General features: G+C 39.9%; 1 protein-coding gene across 1 annotated transcript in view; it reads right to left on the reverse strand.

Moving 5' to 3' along the window:
- Positions 1–26,426, reverse strand: part of IRAG2 (inositol 1,4,5-triphosphate receptor associated 2) — a 41,429-nt gene extending 15,003 nt beyond the window's left edge. Inside the window, exons 1-23 of the mRNA XM_068401687.1 lie at positions 25,832–26,426; positions 24,914–25,024; positions 23,965–24,145; positions 23,666–23,742; positions 23,508–23,586; positions 22,343–22,501; positions 21,050–21,167; positions 19,529–19,579; positions 18,301–18,378; positions 17,696–17,752; positions 15,544–15,603; positions 15,375–15,439; positions 15,188–15,287; positions 13,415–13,546; positions 13,039–13,140; positions 9,393–9,556; positions 7,641–7,755; positions 7,042–7,204; positions 4,784–4,845; positions 3,814–3,879; positions 2,734–2,842; positions 1,417–1,564; positions 536–617 (exon numbers count right to left, since the gene is read on the reverse strand). Coding sequence (XP_068257788.1) covers positions 536–617; positions 1,417–1,564; positions 2,734–2,842; positions 3,814–3,879; positions 4,784–4,845; positions 7,042–7,204; positions 7,641–7,755; positions 9,393–9,556; positions 13,039–13,140; positions 13,415–13,546; positions 15,188–15,287; positions 15,375–15,439; positions 15,544–15,603; positions 17,696–17,752; positions 18,301–18,378; positions 19,529–19,579; positions 21,050–21,167; positions 22,343–22,501; positions 23,508–23,586; positions 23,666–23,742; positions 23,965–24,145; positions 24,914–25,024; positions 25,832–26,426 — 2,874 coding nt within the window. The remainder of the gene's footprint in view (positions 1–535; positions 618–1,416; positions 1,565–2,733; positions 2,843–3,813; positions 3,880–4,783; positions 4,846–7,041; positions 7,205–7,640; positions 7,756–9,392; positions 9,557–13,038; positions 13,141–13,414; positions 13,547–15,187; positions 15,288–15,374; positions 15,440–15,543; positions 15,604–17,695; positions 17,753–18,300; positions 18,379–19,528; positions 19,580–21,049; positions 21,168–22,342; positions 22,502–23,507; positions 23,587–23,665; positions 23,743–23,964; positions 24,146–24,913; positions 25,025–25,831) is intronic.
- Positions 26,427–27,122: the final 696 nt, after the last annotated feature.

The raw sequence follows: 27,122 nt of genomic DNA on the forward strand, positions 1-27,122 counted from the left end.
CAAGCTGTAGATGCAGGATTCAATACAGAAGTGAAGGCATGTCTGAGCACATCAGCTGAATGGAAGTTTTCATACAGCAAAGATGTCGTTTTTCAGCTGTTACATGGTAGCCATGAGAGAAAGTGCAGAGAAAGGCAGCATTCACAACTAAAACATCCTGTGGCTTCTTGCAGGTGGATAAAAAGAGCAAAATCGCTCAGCCTTCCCTGGCAGAACTGAGTATTACTGCAGAAACAGCACTATCTCAAGCCTTGAAACCACATTTAAAATACTCCCAGCTAAAAGCATGACCAGATGCATGTGAACATCAAGACATTCGGGTCTATAACTACAGTATTCCAGAAGCATGCCCAAGTAGAAGGGACGACCCCCACACAGGACAAGATGTCACACCACCCTGCTGACTGACACCAGCTCCATTCACCTTGGAGCAGTGCTGATTTATAGCTGCTCAATCTGGATCTGGGTGTGAGTAAGGCACTAAATACTCAAACCCATTGAAAACCACATCTCAGGCATCAGAGACAGCACTCACCTCAGTAAGCGATGAGTCCGTCATTGTAATGGAAACAGGAAGGTCTGCATCAGTGTAGTCACCAGCAGAGCATATTTTCCACCTGGCAATACACATTTTATTTGCATATTGCCCAAATTACAGTGAGATATATTGCCCATTTTCCTTAAGCATATAAAAACTGAAGTCACCACTATCTGTATAGTGAGACAGCTGGTCTCTCAGAGAAAGATAAATTCATCGCCAACATCAATCCCTCCTCCCCCCTAACAGCAAGAACCACCACCAGTTCTTCTCCCAACCTCCTCCACACTGCACAATTCTACAGAAAACCAGTGGCAAAAGCACCAAGAGCTGCCGAGTCTTTTGCTGCAGACTGCCTGCCTCTGCGTCTTTAGGAACATCCTTATCTTTTAAAATATTCACCGACAATAGTTAGCTAGCTTTCATAATCTTAAGCAGTTCAATCTCAATTTTAAAGATCTAAGGAGGCAGCATGATAAGCAAAGACTGCTAAACTCTGCAAAAAAAATGTGACTCCTCAAAGCCAATACGTTTTTGGCTCCTAAATGGGAGTGTCAGTTGTGAGTTAAATACTGAAAATAGACACAAAAACGCTTACATCATGCCTCAGTTCTCCAGCAAGAAATGAAAACATCACTGTATTTAACTGGTGGTCATACCAACAGTTTCAGTAAAAAGTTTTAATATTACTTTTGTGAATAGAAGGAAAGTGATACCCCATACACCATTAGCTGACCACCAAGCATCCAGCATTTCCTGTAACAGATGCTCTGCGGTTGAACTCAGCATGTGCTGAGGATATAGCTTTCCCTTGGAACCTGCTAGATCCTGTGGAATCTTCCACCCTTCACCCCAAAGAGGTTATTCTACTGTCTTACTTGCACCCTGCTGATGTCACATCTGAAGTGGATGCATGTCCCAGACCACAGCTTTCAAACATCCAGCTGCCAGAGCTCTGTCTACGAGGCTGATCCCAGCTGTGCACAGGAAAGGTACTTGGGCATGAAGTTTCCAAGGTCAGAGCATCTGTTAAGAGAGACAAGTACGAAGAGTGGCAGTCATTGGCAAATATGGATTTAGTCACATGTCAATTTTTGACTAAGTCTAAAATAATCAAGAAGACCAGCCAAATATAGATTTATAATAAGGCAGCTTCCACATTGGTACGAAAGAGTTAGGTTATGTGGCCTTGACATATCTTGTAGATGGTCTGCAGCACCTGGGGATGGGGATTTTTCATCAGTCAGGTTATAGAAACTTCCACGTAGGACAGCTTTGTTGTAGTGACTTGTTTTGTGTGGCAGAGAAGGCTGGGAAATAGATCATCTTTTTTGTATCCATACTTGATTGGTGCAAGCTGAGAATTCCTGCCTTTTTTTTGTGGCTAGATCATGATATTACAGCAAGTTGCAAGAACACTCCGAGTCAGCCCACTGAAACAGCCCTTTCAGAGCAGCAGAGTGCTCTTATAAGGAGCATGTGCAGTCAAGCAAGATCTTCTTTCATTTCTCCCACTATGGCGTAGAATTACATTTGAGCATTTTATAGTTTGTGTGAGAACAAACACCGTGTTGTACCAGCTTACTCTAGAGGAAACACTTTGTCTATAAAATCCCAAATGCACTCTGCAGTTCTGTGGCCCTGCAACACATATCTGACAGTGGTTGCTTTTAATATTCATAAAACTTGAGAGGTGCAGTGAATTACTAACAGCTTATGAATGCAGAAGAAATCAACAAATACAATTGTTTGATTCTCAGCAGCTATGTTACCTGTTCAAGTTTTTAAACCAGGACTGACCTCAGGTCAGTAGCAAAGTAGCAGGATATTGTTTGCTATCTCAGCCTGTGCCGGTCAACAGGATGAATGGGAAGAATATAACTCAAGCCCTCTCGACCCAGGCTGGTAAGCATCTTGTCAGAACTATACTTGGATGTATGATTTGTACCACTCCCGAAGCTCTTGGGGACTCCTATTAGGTTGACAGGCAGCCAACCTTTTCAGGCCTTTAATTGCAAGCATTGTAAACATGTTTCAGCCTCCTGGATTACATACAAAAATAGGCTGAAGCCAACAGTAGATTTTCCACACTCTACTAGCACATTTAACACCAGCGATACTTTCTGTACCACCTATCAACTCTTCCTATATTTTAGGAGAGAAACAGAAAAATGGCCAACACCACCAGGTCTTACCTAGCAGAGGTGTACTATGCCAGTATGAAGTATCTGAGGGCAGTGTCCTGGGAAGTTCAGTGCACAAGGTGGGTCCTTTGCTCCACAGTCGTTTAGAGCGATGGAGCTGCTAATTGAAAAATAGAAAACACTGCTGTTGTTCAATCACACTGAATACATTAATGCCACCAACTCCCTCCCCACACACACATGCAGTTGCATCTGCATAATGTAATACTAACAGTTATACAAATACATCATCTGTTGCTTTTTTGTCTAGAAAAGCTCACACCCTTAATGGACAGAACAGATACAAGAAGCAGCAGAATAATTCAACTTTACATTTTCAACAGACATTCATTCAAGCGAGACCTGGAACTAGATATTACAAAACCAGGCAAGATGAGCAGGACAGGAGAACCAAAAATAACAAACCAACCCAACCTGTGAAAAACCAAAAAAAACCCAAACACTCTTCCCCTTTCAGCCAAGTCAAGCCAACCAGACAAGCTGAGAAGGGACACATTCACCCAGTGTACAGCACCTGCTACACAGGTCAGGTTTCCCTCAGCAAGAGCAGGAGGGCAATCCAGCTCAGCTGCATGGAGACAAACCACTGGCCCCACCATCCCCTGCCCCTGAATGCACACCACTTGCTTGCTGTTTGCTGCTGAAGAGGTGTCATCTGAAGATGGCTAGAGGAAACTTCTGAAGCAATACTCAGGCAGCTGCATTTGACCTAATATTACTTAAGTGGTGAAAAACGGAAAAGAAGTTGGAAGACGCAGCCCTGTCTTCAGCCTCTGATCCTTCTCAAAATGCAATTTAGAAAGCGCCTGTATTTTGCCACAGTGACTGTTCAGCAGCAATAGGAAAATGGCTTTGCAATAAGGTTTTGAATATATGTTTGTATGTGTGTATACATGTGCATGCATACATACATATGCATCTCAAATTATTTTTATTGAACGTTTAACTTGGCAAAGTTTCTCACAAGGAGAGTTATTTATTTCCTTCAGGTCATGAAAAAAAAAATAAGAACAAACAAAACTAGTATCACATTTTAACAGTCTCAGCAATGACCATAGCAAACACACTTACCTTTCCTTTTACCGGCTCAGCTGATGTGGGCAGCAGACTGTAGTCAGATTCTAACTCTGCACAGCACTGTTGCAATAGAGAAAGAGTTTAAGCAAGCAGATGCAGGGGAAAAAAAAAAAAAAAAGGTAAAAAAAGAGAAGGAACTACTACTGATTATGAACAAAATGTAATTTTATCTTTCCGATAGCTGAAAAATAGTTCAATCAGGAAAACTATGCAGTTGTTTCCCCTTGCTACTTTCAGTCTTTAATTCTGCAGACCTTTAAGTACAAATGCAGGTTTTATTCACATGCAGCTAGTCCACAGTTTTGATTCTGCTCCTTTGATGCCCCTCTTACAGCCTAGGATACATTTTAGGATCTTCTGTTTAACTTTATAAATACCTTGTCATTCTATGTTAAATCCAGACCACTCAGACCCTGAGCTATAGCGTTCCTTACTAGAGCTAGTTGGGAAAAAAGTCCTCCCACAATGTCTTCCCCCTCCACCCCCTTCCAAACTTGGAGAGAGTATTTTTATTCAAAGCAAAGTACTCCAGAGTTATATAATTTCCAACATATTTCCACAGAGGGGCACAAAGGTAATAACTGTTTCACTGTCTATTTCAGTGCCTAGATACGGAGAAATATTTTATTACAAGATTTTAAACATTTGTTTTCAAGACTGCCTGCAGAAGAGAGGGCTGACTGGAGGGGACAAATCACACCAATGCATCAGGGAAAGCTTCTCTCAGCCCCATTCAATATGATCACCAACAACTGTTTGTAGTGAAGACCAACATAGGAAGGAAAATAATGATGTGCAGATCAGTACATACAGTTTACTGCCTCCACAGTTATGTACATGTTAGAAAAGAAGAAATCAGATGCTGCCAAATTACTTGCAGTTCATCTCAGCTGTAGATATCCTTCCACCAGAACACCTCCTGTGCAAGCCTACCTTTTCTTCTCCCACCAGAGAAGCATCATACCTGACACAGCAATTCACAGAGTCGCCTTTGAAGCAGTTCCCATCTTAGCGTATTAACAGTTGCTATGAAGAGATATTTACAAGTCTTATGTGGTTCCTTATAATTTGGTAACAAGCAGTCAGATGTTATAGTGCCTTTAAATCTGACTACTGCCTATCACAAACCCATCGCACTTTGCTTTAGTCTAGTTATACCTACAACAGCTTTTCACAGGAAAGGGAATTTTAAAAGTGCATTTTGTTTTGTGGGTTCCAGAAAACACTGGGCATTATTTCTTCCCTGTGGTTATGTTTCCCCTTGCTATAAAGTGGGGGAATGCTTCCCCACATCATCAGTGTTAAGGTGCCACAGTTCCCTGTGGAAATGGACGACTCCATTACAACTTGTTGGAAGAGAAGCATTTGTCCTTCCAATTTGACATCCTGTACAGAAGTTTTAAAGTTGATGGGCTTTACATTATACTTAACATTTGTTCTTAACATTAACATTGTACTTAACATTATTCTTTACATTTGTTCAAGTTTGGTAATACCAGGGCCTGCCTCTGGTGACTTCTACTTTGATCCATCATAGCTTTTATACCACTTCTAATAATTTTGGGGGTGAGACGGGAAAGGAGATTTCATTAGCACCATCACTTCCATGCCCAAGCAAAAATTGAAGGCAGCTGTCAGTAGCTTGTTCAGCCTTTTCACTAGATGAGGGCTGTAGTAATTAGTGGCAAGGCATAATTAGACATCTGAAACATAGAAGAGGCTGTGCCAGACTGACTTAGGTTGAAGTAGCTTCCTTGGCCAACAGGCTCCCTCATTTCTCACCTCTTATCATGAGGGTGGGGGGAAGTAGAGGAATGGAGTGGGCAGGTGGGTGGGGAAGAGACTACAACCGAGCCCTACAGTCAGAAGGGGCACTAGACCTGTCTGGTTTTCTGCAGGAACCAATGTAAAGCATTGTCCTCCCACACTCCCATCCTTGTTTGTCAGCCCTATTCTTCATAACACCTTGCAACTTCTCTATACATCTACCAGTTTATTTCTATTTATCTACAGAAAGAGGTTTCTGCATACCTAGAGTCATTTAAAGACAAAATCTCAGACATTTTCAGAGTGGTGGTGTTTTCTGGGGGTTTGGTTTTGGGTTTTTTTGAGTCACAGCAGAACCAGTCTCTTCCACATGTCTGGATTCTCTTTTAATTTACTCTAGCTCACTTTGCAGAAAATCTCTGTCTGTTCAGAGCTGGAAAATGACACACTATTTCCATTGTTATGCCTCTTGCTAAGAAAAACAACCCCACAGTTTGAAGGAAGCAGTAAACATGAAAGCAACACGAACGCACATGTGAACAATGCCAAAAAAAAATCAGTCAGAAGTCAGCAAGCACAGTCTGGAGCTGTTTCTGCCACACCAGTGCTTAATAGTTGTGCCTTAGAGCTAAGACAGAGAGTGCCATGTAATTTTTCCTACTAGACAAATTGTAGTTTCGCATAATGTTGTTTACAATGTACATATATGTTGAGCAGTAGTCACACTACTCTGGGAAGCGCATGCCTGAGGTCAAACATCCCGTGGGCTTAAGTCAGCCAATTTTTTTTTCCTATAAGAAAGTGATACTCCAGAATTTGGAAGGAAAAAGCCACATGTGCTGGAATCAAACCACTGCATTCTTTAATTGCCCAGGCTTTTGAGGTGTTGATGTTAGCAAGTGAGCAAGAGGTAGTATGAAGTTTCCATGGTTCCATAGCAAAAGTTGCACGTGTATGATGCAATGACACAATAGCTTTCTACTAAAGAGAACAGCCTAATACCATGCAGTTATTCAAAAACACAAAGCAAATACAAGCAGAATGCAGAACATAAAAATCAGGTCTATTTGGTACAGGCAACTTAAGAAAGAGGGATGACTGTTAGGAATAAGTTGGTCTCTTCAGGTGTGGGAACAGCACCCTTGGTAAGGGAGTTCCAGTGGAGTTACTAACCCTTCCTCCTAGGACTGGAGATTTTGTTAGGAGGTGCTGTAGCTTTGGTCCAGCCCAATACTCACTCGTTGGGATCCTACCTGATTCTCAGTCCCGATGCCCTGGTTGCAGATCTCAAAGGAGAAGGAAAAGTAGAAAGAAAAAAAAAAAACCCAAAAACCCTCCACAGAGCATTTTACCGAATGACCTGCAGATCAGTCCTATTCCTCCTTGCCATAACTAAACCATAAAGGATTTACCCATGCAAGAATGAATGCTGGCACAATGCCAGTGGTTACTCACTTTTCTGGTCTTCCACCTTTTCTTGAAGCAACTGGCAAGTGCTTTTTAAAGCTGCGTTTACATCCTTGAGTTTTTGCTGCTCAGAAATGGCTTCCTCTAACTTGCATTTCAAGGATGCGGCTTCCTCACAAGCAGAGTGAAAGGCTTCAACTTGATCCTCCGCCTAAGCACAAAACAATATTTAAGAAAAAAAGAAAGGAAGGGAAAAAAAAATAAAGCAGCCTGGCTAACACAAGGAGCCTCTACAGCTCATGTTAATGAAACCAAACTGCATCTGTTCTTTCTCAGGAAGTGATAAAGCTCCCTCTGAACTTCTGCATTTTTACATTGGGGTGGACCGTGTATGGAAGCTATTTTTGGGGTTTTTTTCTCTTTTCTTTTTTTTAAGCCACCACAAATATGCAATGCTGCCTCTTTCATCAGCAAACTGTTGTCACCACCCCCTCAAATTTTACTTCCTCTGCTGGTTCCACTTTTGCAACGAGGCACTCCATTCTGAACATGCGATTTCCTTTCCCAAGAGCAGTGATGCATTGTACGTAGCCTTTTGCATCTGCTTGCTTGTTTTCTGCATAGAAGGAACTAGACTGTCCCTTTACCTGTTTGCTGGCATCCTCAAGCTGCTTTGTAGCTTTTTGCAGCTCTAAATCAAGGGCTTCTGCCTGGCCAGCAGTTTCTTCTTGTAACTGTTTGACAGTTTCTATCTCACGTTGCCTGAGGGGTGAGAGAGCACAAACCACAATCCGTTACTGACATTTTAGAGCAGGCATGCCCGGGAGATGACACATGCGAGTTATTGAGACATGCGTCAAGAACTACATTCAGCTGTTATATATTACAGCTCCCCCGGATCCAGCACCAGGGACTTTGTTCTTGCTAAGCACAATTCAACCCAGTAGGCAGACAAGGCTTTGCTATAGCAGCTCCAGAATTAGGAAAGGAAAGGAAGTTTTCCCTCGTTTTGACCCAGCTGAACTGTGCAATGGCAGTGCCAGCCCCAGCCAGCTGGGTACCATATTGGAAGCTTGTGGAATATCCAGAGAACTCTCAAAGAGCAAGAACTTCGTGGGGCAAACTTTTGCAATTTGTTTAGAAGAACGTATTGCCTTATGGTTTGGAAGAAATAGTAATCAGATATAGAGTCAATCATTCTAGAAAAGATACCCTGGAGCTATTATAGCCGATACATAGCTTCATCAGATTAATTTCCTAGTGTTTCAGAGGGTATTTCACTTGACAACAAGCAGATGCCATCAGAACCAGTGCTAAAGATGATGGCTTTCAAGGAACCTCTTCTTTTCCACTGCAGAAACCCTTTGCCCATTTCTTCTCTAACTCATCTTCATGTATTTTTTTTTTCCTTCTTGCTACCACCACAAACAATTTTGATACAGAGAGGCAGCTTTAAGAAACCAAGCCATTTTTATCAGGTCTTTTCCAGGTGAAGGGAGAGCATGTGGAAGGTCTACATTAACAACATTAAGTGGACGATAAGTCAGGCAAAAGTGCAGTATGACTGCTCCACATTAGCTCTCAGGGATACAAAGCCCTAGGAAGCTGCTTACACCCCAAACCCAGGTAAAGGCATGCGTGCAAAAATTTACATTTAGCATAGGATAGCAGAAGGCCGACACTATGAGTAAGCCTGGGTTCCACAAAGACAACAAATTCAGATTAGTTGTTCTGGCAAAAAAACTTGACTAGCTACTTTCCTGAATGTCTGAGTAGAGGAGGGAGGGTGGGCAGGCAGAGGCTTACACCTGCTGTCTTTTCCTGCCATATTTGTAACATCAAAACTCATAGCAGGAACCACGTGCCAATAAATTAAAATTTAAAGTTACATTTTCATATTTAATGAGATAACTCATTGAAGTTACAGCAATGAGAAATGGAGCTGTTAGATCATCTGGGGCTAGCAATTGTCTCCCAAAGCAATAATAACTGCAGGCATATATTTTACAGGTTTTCTGCTTCAGACAAAACCAGCAGTTTATTTAATGGTTGCACCTGCTAGATAGGCAGTGCCCTCTTGCTTTAACAGCTCAGTTTGTGGTCTCCCTGGTGTTTTCAAAGATATCTCCAAGATCATACATTACTTCATACACAAACCTTAACTCCCACATAGTGTAAACATTATGCTAAAACTAGATCCACTCTCCAAAACAGCAGATAATTTCCTCTGTGAAAAAATTCTTCAGAATTCAGTAAACTTTGTTCTACAAGACAAAAAACCCAACCCAAACCAAAAAAACCCAAAAACTAAAACCCCACCAAACAGCTAAGCAACCACTACCACCAAAAACAGAACGACAACAACAAAAAAAAAGGACACACATGCTTTGAAGGGGTACCTGGCAGAGAGCTCTTTCCTTAGGTGGAGTTGCTCTGTCTTGGTTCTCCTCAGGTTGCCTGCCATTCGAATAAAATCTTTATCTAGAGATTCTTTGTATTTTTCCAAGAGATGAAGTTTCTGGATCCAAAGGTGTCTTTTTTCTCCTAGTTCTTGTTTGAGAACCTGTGGAATTTTGAAACTGAGTTGCCACATGGTTAGATGAGGAACAGAGACAGAGAGTAAACCAGAGCCCCAATTTACATGACAAGAATTGATTTCCCTGCTCCACCATTTAGTGTCATCGCCTACATCCAACACTATCAGCAATAAAGAAGGTAGATGATTGACAGTATTTTGTAATCTGTTCACAGAGCATCTGGTTGGGGAAGGGGAGAGAGAAAGAAATGAGGAAAAAATACATTTTAATAAGGAATAAATTATAAAGGAGAAATGGGTGTATGTTTTGTAGAAAACAGTGTTTTGTGCAGTCTAATAGGTTAGCAAAGCTACCTAAACTTCAAACCTGTGCCTTCTTACCCCTGAATCTGACGGGATGTGGGACAGACAAGCTAGACTCCTATCAAGTGTCAGTACTTTAAGCCTTTTTTTAAGATGGAGCAATGCATAACAGCTTGCACAAGAAAACGTTAGCCTTCTGTATGCTAGTTCAATTTGACAAATGGCTCCCACTTTTTTCAAAAGGTTACTTCTAAGTCAAAAGCCACTCTTAGCCTTTCTTTCTGTGCAGATCTAGGGTACACAGACAGTCCTCTTCCTCTTTATCCCTTGTAAAACAAATACATGGTTAGCAAGTATTTATGGTAAGTGTGATAGAAGATTACATGGTGCATGAGGGAGTCTTTACAACTTACCCCAGAAAACCTCCATCACAAAATGCCCAGATACAGCACAAAAAAAACTTTCATAAGGGGGAGTTTTAATAATGACCATCTTGCAGAAGCCCTAAAATTGATAATTTGGACTTCTGTGACCCTTTCCTCAAAGTACAACTAAGTCCATTGACACCACTGAATTTGTATTACAGCAAAATAAAAAAAAAATCAAAAAAAAATCCCCCCAAAACCAATAAATCCATATTTCAGTTTGTCATACACGCCTAACAGATGAAATCTGTCCAAGGGGTGACCCCTGTGACAAAGGCTTTCAGTTTTACCTCCGATTTGTAGGAAGAAAAAAGGGGAAGACGGTAAAAATGAAGTGTTGAGTAACGCTGCATCCTCTGTGTTTCTCTGAACAGTGACTTGCAGTATAAAGGACTGAGAAAGAAGAATCCAGTCCTGTTTCTCTGACCTTGTTCAACTGAACATACAAAATACAGTCCTCAGCTTTTTAAGAATATTTAATGAGAGTCAAACAGAGGTCAGGTAAGAATGAGGTTCATATTTCTGGAATTTTACATTAATTCAAAGGGGAAAACATCAATCCTACAAATATGGGCCACGTTACCTACTTGCAAGTTAGAGTCTAATGTTGTTCGTGAGCTTCAAACAAAAAAAGCATAGCACATCAAGTATCATGCTACAAAAATAAAAAAAGAAAAAAAAAAAGAAAAAAGAGAGCCTGAGCAGTTTTGCTAGATAGGTTTACTAGGATGACACGGGATGTGACCATGTGCAAATGCCCACATCCTGAAGATCAGTTTCTCAGCCAAGGCAGGCAGCACTTGCTCTTAGAAATAACATGGTTTTGACACATAAGTGGTATAGGCTTATCAGGGCACATGTGCCATAGTCTTATCTTCCAGGAGGAGAAAAAGGGTGAAAAAGTTTTTACTGTCACCATCTATATATGCTTAAATATATGCATATACACACAAAAACACAGGCACACTTAAAATTTACTTTATGTATAATATACTTTAAAACATACTTAAAAATACTAAACCCCAGCAAAACATGTCCATAATGTATTTCACAGGAAATGGTGGGGAATTATTTAGGCTTCAAGTGATAGTGCATGATCCAAGATTTAATTAATTTTTCTACAAAAGCTTTCTCTAAGGCTGGAAGAAGCTACTTCGAATCTTTCTTTTTTTTGGATCTACTGTTGTTCAGCTCCATATACCATATTTCCCACATATCTGGCTTGTTCTAGCTAGGTGAAGACAATGCGTTTGACATGAAGTCACTTCCCATCCCCATGGGTCCCAGAAGGACAGGACCTCTTATTTTTAAGAAATCCTGTTCTTCCTTGATCCTCTGTTAGCTTAGTTTCCAAATGCATCGCTCTCTAGGAGCCAGAATAGGATTCATTTGCCATGATCAACTCCAACACCCACACCAAAAGTTTTTAGCTTCACATGTTTAACAGCGATACGATCCCAACGTGAATTGTAAGTTAACAAGCATTTTTCAGCTGTGACAGCTTTGAAGGAGGAAGTTTTTAGTCAAGATCAAAAAGTTACAGCCATGCACGAGCCAGCAGTTTCCTCAAGTCTACCCAAAGTCACACCTGGGTGAAGAGATTGAGACACTTACACCTTCTCCAAGGGGAAGCTTTCAAGATTTACATAAAAAGAAAAAAAAAAAAACCACAACTGTCTGCAGGACTGGATGGCTCCAATGATTGCTCCTGCCTGCCCAGGAAAGATGAAGAGGGCCAGCTACATTTTGCAGCACTAGATGAAGAGAGTAGTAGTTTTCTGCTTAAAAGCTAACAGCTTAAAGCAGCATGTAGTATGGTGCCACCTGCTATTCCCCAAGTGGGATGAATTGAGGGTTTTGCATCTATCAAGGAGCAAAAAGTCAGCATTAATATACAGTTCAGTGGAGTTTTCTGTAGCAGTGTTCCTAACAACAGATTAGTAAGAAGGAGCAGGTTAGAGAAAAAGCTACATCCAGTAAGATGAAAATTTCAGAAACCATTCTCTTACATGGGAGAGAAGGAGGGAACAAGAGGAAGAGAGTTGAACTGTGTCCACAAACTCCTGTTACCATGTGGGAAAGTTATTTTTGCCAGTTACCTTGAGCAAAAGTCTTTACTTTCAAGCCTCACAAGAGGTATGAGGAATAGTAAAAATACATTATGCAAGATTAAGTTGTAAAATATGTTTTTTGTAGAAACTTTTCCTGTGGAGTGTGTCCAGCAAAAGCAAAACTCTGCCTTTCAAAAGAAAGCAAACTCTATGAAGGTTTTCATTTGGAAGTCTAGTTATAAAGCCACCTCCCTCGTCCTCATGATGGTGAAACCATCCACTACCTTAGTCAGATTCCGACCACAGGAGAAAATGAGTGCTCGAGGCACAGAGAAACATGCAGTGGGCAGAAAACTTCATAGCTCACACAATATAGTGTTGCCATCTGACCTCATTTTCCTCTTCAAATCAACTTACTTCATCTACCCCTTCCTTCAAGCATAGTTTTTACAAAGTGAGCTCTTGCCCAAGACAAGTCCAGAAAAGCATAGCATTTAAGTGAAAAGCGATCATCGCCTTCCTCCTCAAAAAAAAAAGTTTACAAAAGATATTTCTCTCTATATAGCCATCTCTGACCCCCAAATGGACTATGATCTCAAGTAATTAATATACATAGAATCATAGACTCACAGAATGGTTACGTACATTGCACGCAACAGTAAGATATCCACCTTAATTTTTTGCACAGCCCCCCATTTAATAAAATACCTTCAGAGAAACAGTTACTTACCACAAGTTTTCTTTCCCAAGCCTGTTGCATGTTCATATCAGGATCTTTTACCCATTGTAAAGAAGTTGTGACAAGCTCCTCTGCTTCAGAGGCTTCCTCTTGCTGAAAAACAAACAAAAACCAACCAAACCATAACCAAGAACCCCCAAACCCTGGCATTTCTAGTACTTGTCTGACACAATGCTGCCCAAACTACCCAGGTTATAAGCTACAGTATTAGAGCAGGTGCCAAGTGATATTTTTAGAGTAAGTATGCCCCCTCTGCACCCCCAGAGAAGCTATTCTTATTTTTTCAAAAGGAGTAAACATGATCTGATTATCAATGCTTGGAGAAATCCTAATTAAAAGGCTGATAGAAGACCACATCCTTATTCACATAAGCTCTGCCACTGACCAGGTTTTGCATGATAGTCTTAAATTTTTCTCCTGCATATTCAGGTCCCTGAAGTAAAAACAGCACTTCACGGTCCAGTGTTTCATCCAGGGATGTCCATTCAGTCTTGGTAATCTTTGAAGAGATGGAAGAGTCAGTAGCTTATTTTGACATCTCCTTATTACAAACAGCATCAGTGACATTTAAACTTTTCTGAAGTATCCCTGCATCTTATTTACCAGAAGGTCAGAGCTACTGAAACTTGAAGTTTGTAAAAGCTTTTCAAAACCATTGTGTCATGGGGATTCAAAAAAAAGCAAGCCAGCCAAGCTGCTGGGTGATCCAATATATATTTTCACATCAGAAGTAGGCAAGAGGAAGTCAATAATTAGTTATCTTTATTCAGAAGAGGCTTTACCAAGTGATGAATAAGCAGAGGCCTTACTTGCTTTACAGGTGATTTGGCGGAATCACGTCTCATTACAGCATTTGAGAGGTAAACACAGTGACTCACTATAGCTGTGGGGAGCTGCAACATGGGACAAAACGCTACTTTTGAAACAGAGCTGCCTAGCCAAGTATACCTCTCATTGCTGGGCCTGTAGTTTTAGTCCATTAGTAGATTTTTTTTTTTTTTTTTCTGTTGCAACTGCTAATTCTTTGCAAATGCACCACATACAAAAGCAAGTAGCAGCATGCTGAAGTCTTCCGAGAAAAAAAAAAAAAAAAAAATCACTGCAATAGCATGTATTTCTCATCAGCTCTGCTGCACACCTTGCGTCTGAAGGGTGCTGTGCACTGTAAGGAAGGATGGGACTCCATGGAATGTCTTTAGGCAAATGGGCACAGAATAGCTCAGATAAAAATTTGAGCCAAAACCATAACGTACATGTAAATAGTTTTTCTCCAGTAGTTCTCCATTTGAGTGCTGGAAAGCTACGAGAACAGTGAGAACAGTAAATTAGAGACCAAACTTGCAGTGTTATGTGAAGAGTGTCTGATCAAAAGCGTAGTTCCCAAAAGTCACCAAACCACCTGCAGGGTGTTCTGCAGAGGACACGGGGGACACTACAGCTCCAAACCAACAGGCTCAACTGCAGTACTAAGATTTTGTCAGACTGTGCCAGACTCATCAGAAGGATTCCTCTCCTGTCCTCCTCTGAGTCACTACCCAAAGACCTCAGAAAAGAGAGCTGTACAGGACTTCTAAATATCAGTCTCCATTGTACCTGCTGAGGGGCAAGAGAATGGTAGCTACAGAGAGATGCTTATCAGAGTGTCTAAAGAATAAATCAGATGAAGACTGTATAACCGTGTCAAGATGCTTACTCTAATGCTTAGTTTTCTTTTTCACTACATTAGACTTCAAGAAAAAAGAATTCTCCCCTCCTGCAATTGAAAATCATTGTTCATGTCTGGTGTAGGCAGTACAAGAAGAAACAGACTTACTTTCTTCAGCATAATAGCCTTTATATATTTGAAAACTCCTATCTTCTCCTATCAGTCTGTTGTTCTGTCAGCTAAATGCACGACCCTAGCTCTTCCAGATTTACTTTAGGTTTTGTTCTTTAGATCTCCGAGTGTTTTGTTTGCTTTTCTTTGGACTTTCTCCAATGTACTTGAGACAATATTGTAATCTTCACATTCTATGCTTGTATGCTAGGATTAATGGCTTTAAATTCCAGGTTATCTAATGATCTGCAGGGAATGAGCTTTGTTCTTCCTTTACTGATGTAAGACAACTGGGATGAGATTCAATAAAGATTTGATTCATACCTCAGAAGACTGAGCAAGTTCCAGTTCACAGTGCAGTGAATTCATTCCTTCAGGAATATTACTGTTAAATTTACACAACAATGGGAAACTCAACCCATTTCTAAAAGAAGCAGAAAAAAAAAATATGCATCAGCCCTTTTTGACTTTTGATGAACTGCATTTCCTGGGGCTTGTTCACAATACTCACGAGATCAGCTCTTGCTGCATGCGTTGCATGTTCTCTAGTAGCTTATGTTTTTCTGCCCGCAAAGTCTAAAACATACATCAGACCTAGTTAGAGCGCTTGTCATGCAGAATAAGCATAGGATATGCATGTTTTCCGCTCACATAGTCAAAAAGTAAACTCAGTCCCATACCTCTATTATTGAGGAACACTCCACAATGGTTAACTTCAGTTCCTTGATGTCCTGCTCCTTCTGCAGAGATTGTGGAGAAAAGAACCTTTAAATTACACAACCCGACAACTAGCACATTGAAGCATATTTGTAATTCTTACAGCTATGATGCTTTGTAACCAAAATAACACTATACTCAAACCTACATCACAGCAGTGAGCTGTACAATTCATGTTTAAGCAGCAACCTAACCACATAACTTAAAAATAGTTGCAAATTTAAAAGAATACAGTCAATTATCCTGTGTATTAGTTAACAGAAAGCACTCAGAAGACATTTTCTGTGTAACTCCTGAAATTAAGGAGACAGAAAAACACTCTTTATGGGTTCTGTGTTTTAGTTTATTACTTACATGTTTTTTCTGTACCAGCAGTAGCAGATTAAACTAGACAGAAGCACTCTAGTTTTATCTGAAAACCCAGACTATATGATGCCTGGCACAAGTTTTAAGGGTCAGTTGGGATTAAAACAAGTTGCAACATTCCAAGTTTACTCTCATTTGTTTTTATGATTAAAGGCATAGAGCGTAGTGCTCTGCAGATTAAACACCACCTAATGGAAGGGCTGATCAAAAACATCAACCCTCGTGGTCAGACTAAGGAGTTCGAAGAAGCAGCAGCTTTATTAGCCTCACAAACTAGCAATGGGCTTCAGTTACGTTATGCCATTACAAGAGAAGACAATGCACAGACAAGAGAATTTCTTAGAGAAAACAAGAACTTCGAGTAGAAGGTCTGGTCCTCTCACCCCTTTTCTGACTTCTTCCTACTCATCCTCTTTAAAAATAGTTGAGGTTTTTGAGAGAAATGAAATACACAGAAGGTTAAGCAGTAGAAGTGAGGTTACAGAACCAAGTTTCCAACCTTGACAGAGACAACTGATGTATGGTACTAAATGGTTAAAAAAAAAAAAAAGGAAAAAATCAATATGCTTTCTATCTTCACATACTTTCTGCAGGCCTGGGGAAAAAAAGGTTGCCATAATTTTCAGTGGCCATCAAACCTATCAAATCTACCTTTAGATAAAGAGCTATGACAGGGTTTTTTTAGCTTACAGGTAAATCCTTATCCACAGATCCTAATGCCAACAAGGAAAGTCAATTTTCCACACCAGTTTCTTCAAGATTATACAAACCAGTCACCTTTATCTACAAGAACATGCAATCTAGCAGTCTGCTTTCAAAATTCCCATTTAGTCATTCAAAGTCATTTAAAAAGACTGAAAAAGCCTTTTTAAAATAAAAGGGTACTACAGAGGCCACAAAAGCTTTGAATCATTCAAGGAGGAGAAAGTGGGAGCTATTTAAAAAAAAAAGTTAATCCATTTGTGCCCTTAAGATGCTTCTGGCAAAAAAAACGCAAACTGTTAAAAACCACTCAGCTACAAAATTATCAGCTGGATCACACTGAAGTTAGGTTCTTTCTTGATACTATTTGAATTGAGCTACACTCTGTTTTGCAGACAGCCTAATAGTCAAATATTTCATAAGCTGATTTAGAACATGTTCTGCTAAATAGAAACTCCATTAGCCTAGAAGGCTATTTGCATAACTCATGAATCCAGAGAATACCAACACCCTTATGTAGTCTTATGTATTTGTTTTCTAATACAAAAATACAAATTCAAAAACATTATCAGAAATATTCACTCTTCAGCAAAGCCTAAATTACACCTCAGTAATGAAAAAGGACAAATTTGCTTTTCCATTGGGCTGTGAATCATCATTTCTAGTTTGACACAAAAATTATGCAATTTAAGTAAAAGACGTGAAGGGAAGGATCTTCTGCAGGCACATTCTTTTACCAACCGTTGAAGGAAGTAGCCTTTAGAAGTTTCTGTACATTTTTCTGAAGTTTGCAAGTTTGTTTTAATAGGTTGTGATTTTTTATTTTTTTAAATAAAAGCAAAATCCCAAAACCTTTAATTATGCTGACTCATAACCAGGTTCTAAAGCAGATCTCGCCTACTTTGAAGCCATTTATAGGATCAGGTTCTGTAGTGGGAGAACAGTAGAGAGAAAAGCGCCACAGTGAAGACTATTGCCTTGTCTTTTTAGAAATCATCCATAGTCAGTATTCTCAGTCAAGACAGTAATGAAGTAAAAGCAACTAACCTGGATCAAGCTTGCCTCTTTATTCACCACAGTGCTCTCATAGATATGTGCTTGGATCTAAAGAATGAAAAGATCAAAAATAATTCCAATCATCAGTATGCACTATAATACAAGTCTGTTCCTATCTTCTACTTGGAATGAAAAATGGTATCAAGATTCCATTGGTTACAAATGGTTACAAAAATCAATTCCTTCTTTGAATACCTTGCATGGTGTGTTTCACAGTTCAAATCTTGCACCCAGTTAAAAGTGAAAGCGTTCTCAGCTTTCAGTCACCTTTGTTTCCTCTTGTCTGTCCAGGCTAATAGTTTCAGCAACATCAGCCGAAGCACGACTTTCTGATGTATTTTCTCAAATAGCAGAGAAAAGATTTTCTAAAAGTTTAACTTAGAGCAAAGAATGAAACTGTGGATTGTTTATATTAGGCCAGTTTTTAGCCAACAGACAGCAACTTTCTTAGTCAAAGCTATCACACTGTCCAAGCTATGATTGCACCGCAGTTCTTTAATATAGACAGGTTCAGGACTGAAGAGGTAGAAATTCCTCTCAGTAGACTCATATAAACTAGGCTGTCTTTTTGTTCCTCCTAGAGTTGAAATGCTTACTTGAAGCTCTGCTGCATTTTTAGACAGCTCCAAAATCTTCTTTTGAAGTCCATCAGTGTCCATGCTATTCATAATATTCTGAACAAGATACAGAGTGTTTAGGCACAGCTAAATGGATTGACAGCTTCTCCTTGAATAAACCAGGCAAAATGACATCTCCACCCCCAAGCTACTGCCTACTCTAAAGCACCACCAGCATTTATGCGCATACATTGTGCTTGCCCCACTGAAGCTGTTCCTGCTACATTTTTCTTCATTTCTCCAGAGCACTGTTAAAACAGGAAACTTCAAAACATGATTTATAAGCACTACCAGACCTAGAAACTAAAGAAGAGCTTTCAGGCCTGCAGCATGAGAATTATTTTTGGAAAGATTCAGTTTAATATTTATTTGGACTTACGAGCTCTTCAGAAAGACTAGTCTTGACCACGGTAAATGTGCAACAAACAATGACTACCATGTTATAATAGATAACAGACTCCTGAATCCAAGAGGTGGTTCTTTGCATTACTATGTGTGATTTAACCTGATTCTCTATTTCATCCTAAATAGTCTAAAATACAGGCTATAAGCATGTATTAAAACATTTTATCACCTGATAAAAACTGGTTTATAAAATTTGTACTTTAATGAAATAAATCATAGAAAGTAAGAATAGCTCTCCTCTGAACAACAACAACAAAAAAAGACTGCCTAGAGATATAGCTCCATTAGCAGTATATTTCCTACAAGCCTCCTGTAGGTCCTTGGCCAGTGTCAATGGATCCATCTGAGTGGAGCCCCTAGCCACTGCATTTTTTTGGAGTTACAGCTCTATACAGGGCTTCCCCTGCAGATCTTAAAGAAGGAAAATAGAAGTAAATATGAAATGGAAGTGTGTTAGATGGAGATTGTTTCAATATAGAGTTAGTATATTTGTAGATATGTTAACCAGAAATATTTAGAATTTGTCTATAAAGCTTTGAAAAAGAAAGGAAAAAAGCTATTTCTCTCTGTCCCCCATACATCCCCAGCCTCTTATCCTTACTTACCCAGCAAATAGAAACTCTGAAGTACATTGCAACTTCAAGATATAAAGTTTTATGATAAGTCATCCTTGTAAAATGCAAGATATTTTGATAACCTAACTATCATGTCAGGCTCCAAAGTCTGACAAACATTTCACTTCTTAATGGTGGGGTTTTAGCTAGACAAGAACGTGTACTTGCAAAGTCATGATTTATTTTACCTCTTCCTGGAGAGAAGTAATTTTGATGATGAGAGACTGATTTTCTTTTTCCTGATCAGGTTTATTTTTAAAAAAAATAAAAAAAGAAAAAAAAGAAGAAAAGAAAAAGAGACAAACAAAATAGTTATTTCTAACATGTCAAGTTCAACATCGAAAGCCAAACTAAGCCAAAAAGCAACAGACCACAAACATATCCAGAGCCCAATATAAAGCTCTGGCGTTGCACTCCTTTGCTTCAGAGAGCACAGCAAAAAGTAGAGTGCTGATGCTGGTCCAGTTCATGAACCCTCAAGTAAAGGGTTTGACACAGGCATTTCAAATCGGAGTAAAACTCATACCACTAGATGATAGGAAGAAGGTATTCAAGGCCCGAATGAGCAAGTCTAGTTGTGATCATGCTTGAGTTAAGACAAATCTGGAAAGCCTATGTGCCAGGCTACACTTTTTTCATAACAGACATGAAGAAAGGTAGTAGTATCCCACTTGGTGCCTCCACTGCACAGGGAACAGTAACCAAGGGACTTATAAGCACAACTACAGAACTTCTAACAATATTTCTCTCTCCTACCCCACTTCATTCTCACAAGGCGAATTATGCATATAATCTCAAATGAAAGCAAAACAAAGATATACACACAGTGCAGCAGGATAGCACCAAAAAGATCTTGTGTTCTTGCTCAGCATGGAAGACTTTTTTATTTCTAAATACCCACCATCAGCACCACACAGAGCTACGGAACACCAATTTACAGCTGCGCCCACACAGCAAGACACGGAGATGGCACTGTAGCGTGAACAACGTGTGCGGCAGCAACGCAAACATATGTTCTCCAAAGAACCTATGCTTTGGTGTCTGGCAACACCTGCTAAACCTGCAGCCACATCAGCCTTGTTACCAGGCTGCTTTACACATCATACTGTCACACAGGCTTTGCTACTCAGACACCTGGTGTACAATTCAGATGCTCTCATGTAGGCAGCTCATGCCCTTTGAGACACACCAAGGTGTGCTGCTTGGCTTCCAGCTGTCGGTCCAGAATGGACAGGTTTCTGATAGGCCCTTGTTGTATCTGCCAGCCCACATGGACATGACAATAACCTATGGGTGTTTTGGAAAATTACTTTTTTTTATGTGGACATCTGAACAGAGTCTCCTGTCCCTGCTGGTTCTAGAAAAGTCACGTGAATTTCTGGCAGAACATCACCAACTTCAAAACAGACAGGGCTCAATGATAGCAGCATGAGAGCTGTTGTCTTTAAGCGTGATCATATGTGAGACTGGCCCTTTTAATTGCTTTCTTCATTGTAACTGACAATAGTTTAAAAGAAACTTCCATGCAAAAACTTCAGAGTGTTTTTGTAACACTAATAAATCACATTTCAAACATCTTCAAAAAGCCTCAGTACCTACTGATACAAGGAAGGTCATGCTGCTGATTTTTACAGTCTGAGCGGTCATGCCATTGTTACGGCGAGGTGTGAGATGCTGTACAATGTAACCTAAGAAATAAGAGCACCTACTAGCTGTTTATTCTGGCAGAGAATCTGCTGTCTCTTCTCTTCTGATAGGTTCAGGTTGTTTTTTGCTTCTTCTAGTTCTTCTTCCAGTGATTTGGCTTTCAGAACAGAATGCTGGATGCTGTATAGGGGGAAATAAATCTAGAGTTGCTGTTGGTCATTAGATAGGCTTGAAATACCAAGAATAGTATTTTTAGAAGCCCCCAGGGACTTATTCTTTGGCACAGATACTTAACAGAAGAGCAACAATCAAGTTTAAGCCCATAATTTTTGTCCAGTAAGAAAAGCTCCATGGACTTATCCTCTGTTTTTCACCCCCTTCTGTTCTCCCAGTAAGGGATGAAACCCCATGCAAACATAGCATCCAAGATAACATGCTTTTGTTTGTATCCACCTAACAATCTATCTTGTTACAGTCAAATATATCAGGTTACCTGAGCACATAAACTCTTCTTTACAATACTTCATTGTTAGCAGTTACAGAAACCATTTCAGTTCAGTTTTCAAGGATAAGCTCTGCATCATTTTCCTATCCTGATCCGATACCCCAAACAATGTATATTTAACCAATGGGGCAAGGTCCTTTTCCTGCCTAGCTCTAGGTTGCAGAGCACCCCAGAGCACATGGTCCAACATGAGAGCACACGTTCCATGCCAGCTATGCTACAGGACTCTTGCCTTAATCTTCCCAGAAGATACTGGGAATGGTTTGGCAGTTGACATAACTATATCACATTTGAATTTATCAGGTCAGATGAGCATTACGAACTCACTGTAAAAATAGGCTCGTACTCGTGACATTGATGGGTCCCCAGGCTGCAGCAATACTAAGCTAGTGAGACAACCCACTTTAGTTCCTCAAGGGACTAGCAAAATAGATCTTATGTGCTCATTTCCCCTCTGCTTGGCAGCAAGCGTGTGGTCTAGGATTAGAAGCCTTCCAGTGCTTGGCTGTTCTCTTAGTAATATTAAGTTTTATAATTTTTTTTTGTAATTTCTTTGCTTGATTGATTCTGCTTTACCTTAAGATTTTGCCTGTGTGCACCTGCAGCACCTCATACTGCAAGAGCCAGGCTATAAGATGAATGACTGATTTTATAAGAATCAGGATATACAGAGCAGAACCATCAGGGTTAAAGAGGGTTAAACCTTACAGATACTACATTAAGTCAAGAAAGTTGCTGTCACAAAGCACCGGTGAGGCTAAAAGCATAAAGCAAGGCTGGACCACTTGGAAGAAGATAGGTCTGCCCGTGGCCATTATACTGTAGTCCTGGTGCCATCAGGGTCTCCCACCTTTTTATTTGTTGACGTAGAGCCTCATTATCTGCCAATAGCTTACTGTTGGTCTCATCCACAGCTTCCAGTGTGAGCTTCAGCTTGTTGCTCTCTTCCTGAAGCTTCTGGTTGTTGTACTGCAGGTCCGCAACACAGGTTATCAAGTCAGAAGTCTCCCTGTTCCAGTAACAAAACCAGGAAAGGTTGAGAAAGGTGATTTGACGTAATTTAGACTTTTTAAAAAACCTGATGCTGTGCTACACTGATTAGAGAGGTGAGAGGAGAGCCCACAAAGGACTTGTAATGCCGCAGTGTACAGTCATTTGCTCTGCCCAGAGATATCGGATCATCTTCAGATCAGTTCTCTAATTCTATGGACACCAGGAACTGTTTTGGTTTTAAACAAAAAAAACCAAACAAACCAAAACAAAACCCAAAAAACTCTGTTTTGGGGTTTTTTTTAAATGCTCCCTGCAATTGAAGTATGCCACCAGACAAGTGCCACATCTGGATGTCTTCATGACAGTATCTTAAGCCTTTGCTAATCATCTCTTAGGCCACCACTAATACTTCTGTATTAACTCCCCAATTTCTGAATCCTTTCTTTTTCCCTAAACCATCCCCCACTTATGCTTTCAACTGAAACTTGAACAAGGATCACCCTTCTGAGATCCTGAGAAATGACAGGGAAGCATCAGAAAGTAGATCTTCAGATTTTTGACTATGCATAAAATGCAAAAGTTATCTTTGAAACTTCTGGTGTTGGTCAAGTGCTTTGCTATTAAAAGAATCCAAGTCAGAGTCATGACTATAAAAACAAAAGGACCAGATTTTCAGGAGATAACATCTTCTATTATCATACACCTAAGAACTTGAGGGGAGGGAAGGAACCAGCTGAAAAAGGAAAAGAAACACACAGCAAAACTCTGACCACAGCAAATTAAAAAGGCAAGTGGACACAGAAGGACCAGCATATCAATAAAAACACACTAGTAATTTTTTCTAAGTCTGAGCAGAAGCTGTGAGGAAGAACATGATAGCATCAAGAGCTAGTGCAGACTGAGGTCAGCATTAGAAACTTTGCCAAGATAGTTTTTTGAAACAGTGGTTCTAGGAATTGCTCTCAAGTAATTCAAAGCTAGGAGTACTAAATTCTGAGAAAGAATTGCTTAAATGGACTTACATGTCTCCTTTAGACATATCACCCCCAAAGGCCTCCAAGCTCCCCGATGTAACATTCATCCGGGAATGCGTCTTTTTTGCTGAAATAGGTGGGGGTTTTGGTTATAGGGTAAGAAGGTGGAGTTTTCATGAATAAAAACAGAATAAAATGGTCTGCACCTTCAGAGGTGTTTTTATGTACTTTAAATTCCAGGTCTTCCATGCTTGTTGTTGGTTCCTCAGTGGCACCATCTTCCCTGAAACAAGGAAGCACCAAGAGTCACAAAAATCGGTATGACACTGGATTTCTTACCAACTTTGTAACATTTAAAGGCTTTCAACCAAAACCCGCACTGTGGTCATAGTGTCCTGATGCCAACTTTGTTCCAGAGTACGGAAGGAGCAAGCCACAGAAGAACTTTCTACTCTCCTGTTTTCACAGAAGCTTTTATGAGATAAGATTGATAAAAAGCTATTACCATTTTCTCTTACAGTCTTCAATCCACTCTTTCATGATGGCATGATATGTTTCCAGGTCCAAGGAGACATCTTTCTGGTCTGGGTCAAGCATGTTGCACAGCTCTTCAAGACCACTATCTTCTGATCCCCGACTAGTTGTATGTCTCAAATAATCAACTATCTTGGAAACTGCTACTTTTCCTAAAATAGATACAGATGTCCATGCACCAGACTCTGAAGTCTAGTAGGCCATTATAAAAAAGCTGTAAAAGGACATGCTACTAATCCGCACTAGTATGTATTCAAGTACCCTCGAGAGCCGTAGACAAGCAACTGATCCCTGCAGTTCAAGCACGATCTGAATAGGAAAGGCATTATTTAGAGCTTTTGTTTGGTTTTCCTAATACAGGAGTGTGAAAATCCAGTTTACTAGTTTTGTGGACTTCAGTTTAAGAAGAACAAACTTGACACATCTGCTGTGCTGCTACTTTCAGGTCTCATCAAATTGAGCAAACCCTGTGACTGACATTATCTTACTCTGCTAGATGACTCCTTTCTCTACCAATTTTAGTCATGTTTGAGGTGGAACTCAGAGGAATTATCTTTTGCTCTGAAGTTTCCCCGAAGTTCCCTTTTCTAACAGAAAAAACCCTAAAAGAAATAGTAATTTCCAATAAGGCTGATTGCTAGAAGCATGTTGCCCCTCTACTTACTCTGCACTAACATACAGCAAAGATTAACGGGGGGGGAGGGGCGGGGGGAAGGGAAGGAGGCGGGAAGGGACAAGTACCATGCAAAAGAGGCACAGACATTCATTCTGCATCTGTCACACATACAGCCACCTAGCTAAGGGAGCTAGTTGCTCTAAGCATATCACAGATTGGCTTATCCCAGAAATCGCAACACAATCTCAGCCTTGAATATTTGTTGAGGAGAATAAAACAGAGCAATGAAAAGCCACTGGCAAACCTGTATGCTCTGTGTCACATGCACAGAAGATAGCGGTCAGTAGGTCTTCTTCACAGATCGCGCTCACATCATGCGTGTTTTCAGCTTTGTACCCCAGTGACTGCTTCCATCCTATGGAGAATAAGATTATTATTGTCCATCTTTATTTGCCCATAGTAACTTTCATGCACCACCGCTTCTAACTACAATATTATGTTTGTAATAGCACAAGTACACATAGCATACCACAGCTTGAATGACACTTTTTTAAAAAAATATTTTTTAAAGATGATTAAAAACCAAAACCAAACAACCAGCTACCTCACCAATAAAAACAGAGATTTTACTGCCAAATAACACCAGGAACTGCTCATAGCTGGAGCCTCTGAGTTGGGAACTGTTTTATGTATCTGCTTCTACACATGCATTTCTGGCAACTCTGGCTATTCTTTTTCATGAAGTAAATGTATAAAGCAGAACATTTTAAAAGGTCATCTATTTCTTCCCTCCCCCTCCAGATAAATTGTAGAGAAATCATTACGGTCAGATTAAGTCATTAAGAAAACAATGCTTAAAAAATATTCACTAAAACACCCAAACAAAAAGCCACACCCAAACTCATATATCTTTTTATATTAAAGGAAGACTAAATTAAAAGCTGAATCTCTTGTCCACAAAAAAGAATTGGCAAGTTTGCAAAAGTTTTTGATGTGATTTATTACTTCTTCACTTTTTACATTCACATTAATATATTTTTTTAAAAAATTAATATTTTATTAATCTCTTTTTGCAGACTTATTGGATTTGAGTGATTCTAAAACATACTGTTACTAGCCTGAGTAGTAAATAAATGTCATCCATGTAGGCTGAATGTTTGGATGTCTAGGATTTTGGATTGAGAGGGTTTCCCCCCCCTCCCTCTCTGCCCAGGATTTTTACCTCTTTCACTCAAAGATAGTCTCTTTGGCACAGGAGACTGGATCACAGCACTTTCTGACTTTTTATCAGATGCGAAGAAATACAAATTCGGACTTGACGTAAGATACTTCTGTTCACGAGGCATATCTTTACACTCGATGTCTGATAAAGCACACAGTTTGTTCTGGGTATTAGCCTCTCTGGATCTGAAGTAGGATGGAGAACAGTTCTCCATGGGGCATACTGGCATCCATGAGTTGCTGGGTCTCTCTTCACTTTTAATGATTGAATACGTAGCATTTGCAGAATAGGAGTCAGAGACAGACCTGAGACAAGGCGACAGCAACTGCAAGTCCGCAGAGAAAACACTGTCACCACTGGGACCGATTAAGTCTGGACCAGTACTACTGTGACTTCTATAAGTTCTTTTCTTCAGTATTTCTTCTAGATTTTTTTTGATATTGCACTGTGGACTGTCAAAGTTCCGGGACTGAAATTTTGGTATCTGCAAAGCAGAGTTAGACACTTCACCCATCATTTGGATAGATTTGATCTTTCTGCATATACTGTCCACTGGGTTATGATGCCGTTTGTTAGCTCCATGTTCTGAAGACATTATCAATTTGCCTCTTCTGCAAAGTATCTGGAAAGAATAGGGACAAGATATAAGAGTCAGGAGGATCACATACACATATTATTTGTGCCAATTTTTCCTTTCAGCAGACAACTTGGAGCTTTGGAATCAAGTGATTTGGAAAACGTTGGTCCACATACTAGCTGTGACAGAAACCTTCAGTCATGATGTTTAGTTCTCCAGGGAACGAGAAGTGATGTAGATTTGGAAAAGGTGGGGAAGAAAGAAATACTTTCTGAAACCTCACTGCTTGTTCTTAAATAAAATAACCCTGTCAGGGACGAGGAGAAAAACAAAAATAAGAACTGAAGAACTCCCTGCAAGGTAGTGGTTGACTATCTTTTGAGATAAAAGGAAGCACTAAGCAATATTACTCAGACCAATTTATCCCAAATTGGTTATTTGTTTTTTTATATAAAAAGTGTTCATTAAAAAGAAACAAAAACCTCACACAACCTAACTATTACTTCTGATCACATTTGTAGCACATACTTCCTTCCCTGGTTCCATGGCTTTTTGCTCAGGTCTAACAGCAAAAAATGTCCAGATATTTACTGAGGTCATCTCCTACAGTTATAGACATTATCAGCTTCTGATATCTTTCAATGGCCTCCCAGTTAAACCCTGCAGACACATCTACACAAATCAGTTGAAGTATTCCAAGCCTACAGCTTGCTC

This window comes from Nyctibius grandis, chromosome 5, assembly GCF_013368605.1.
Source record: "Nyctibius grandis isolate bNycGra1 chromosome 5, bNycGra1.pri, whole genome shotgun sequence".
Classification (NCBI taxonomy): domain Eukaryota; kingdom Metazoa; phylum Chordata; class Aves; order Nyctibiiformes; family Nyctibiidae; genus Nyctibius; species Nyctibius grandis.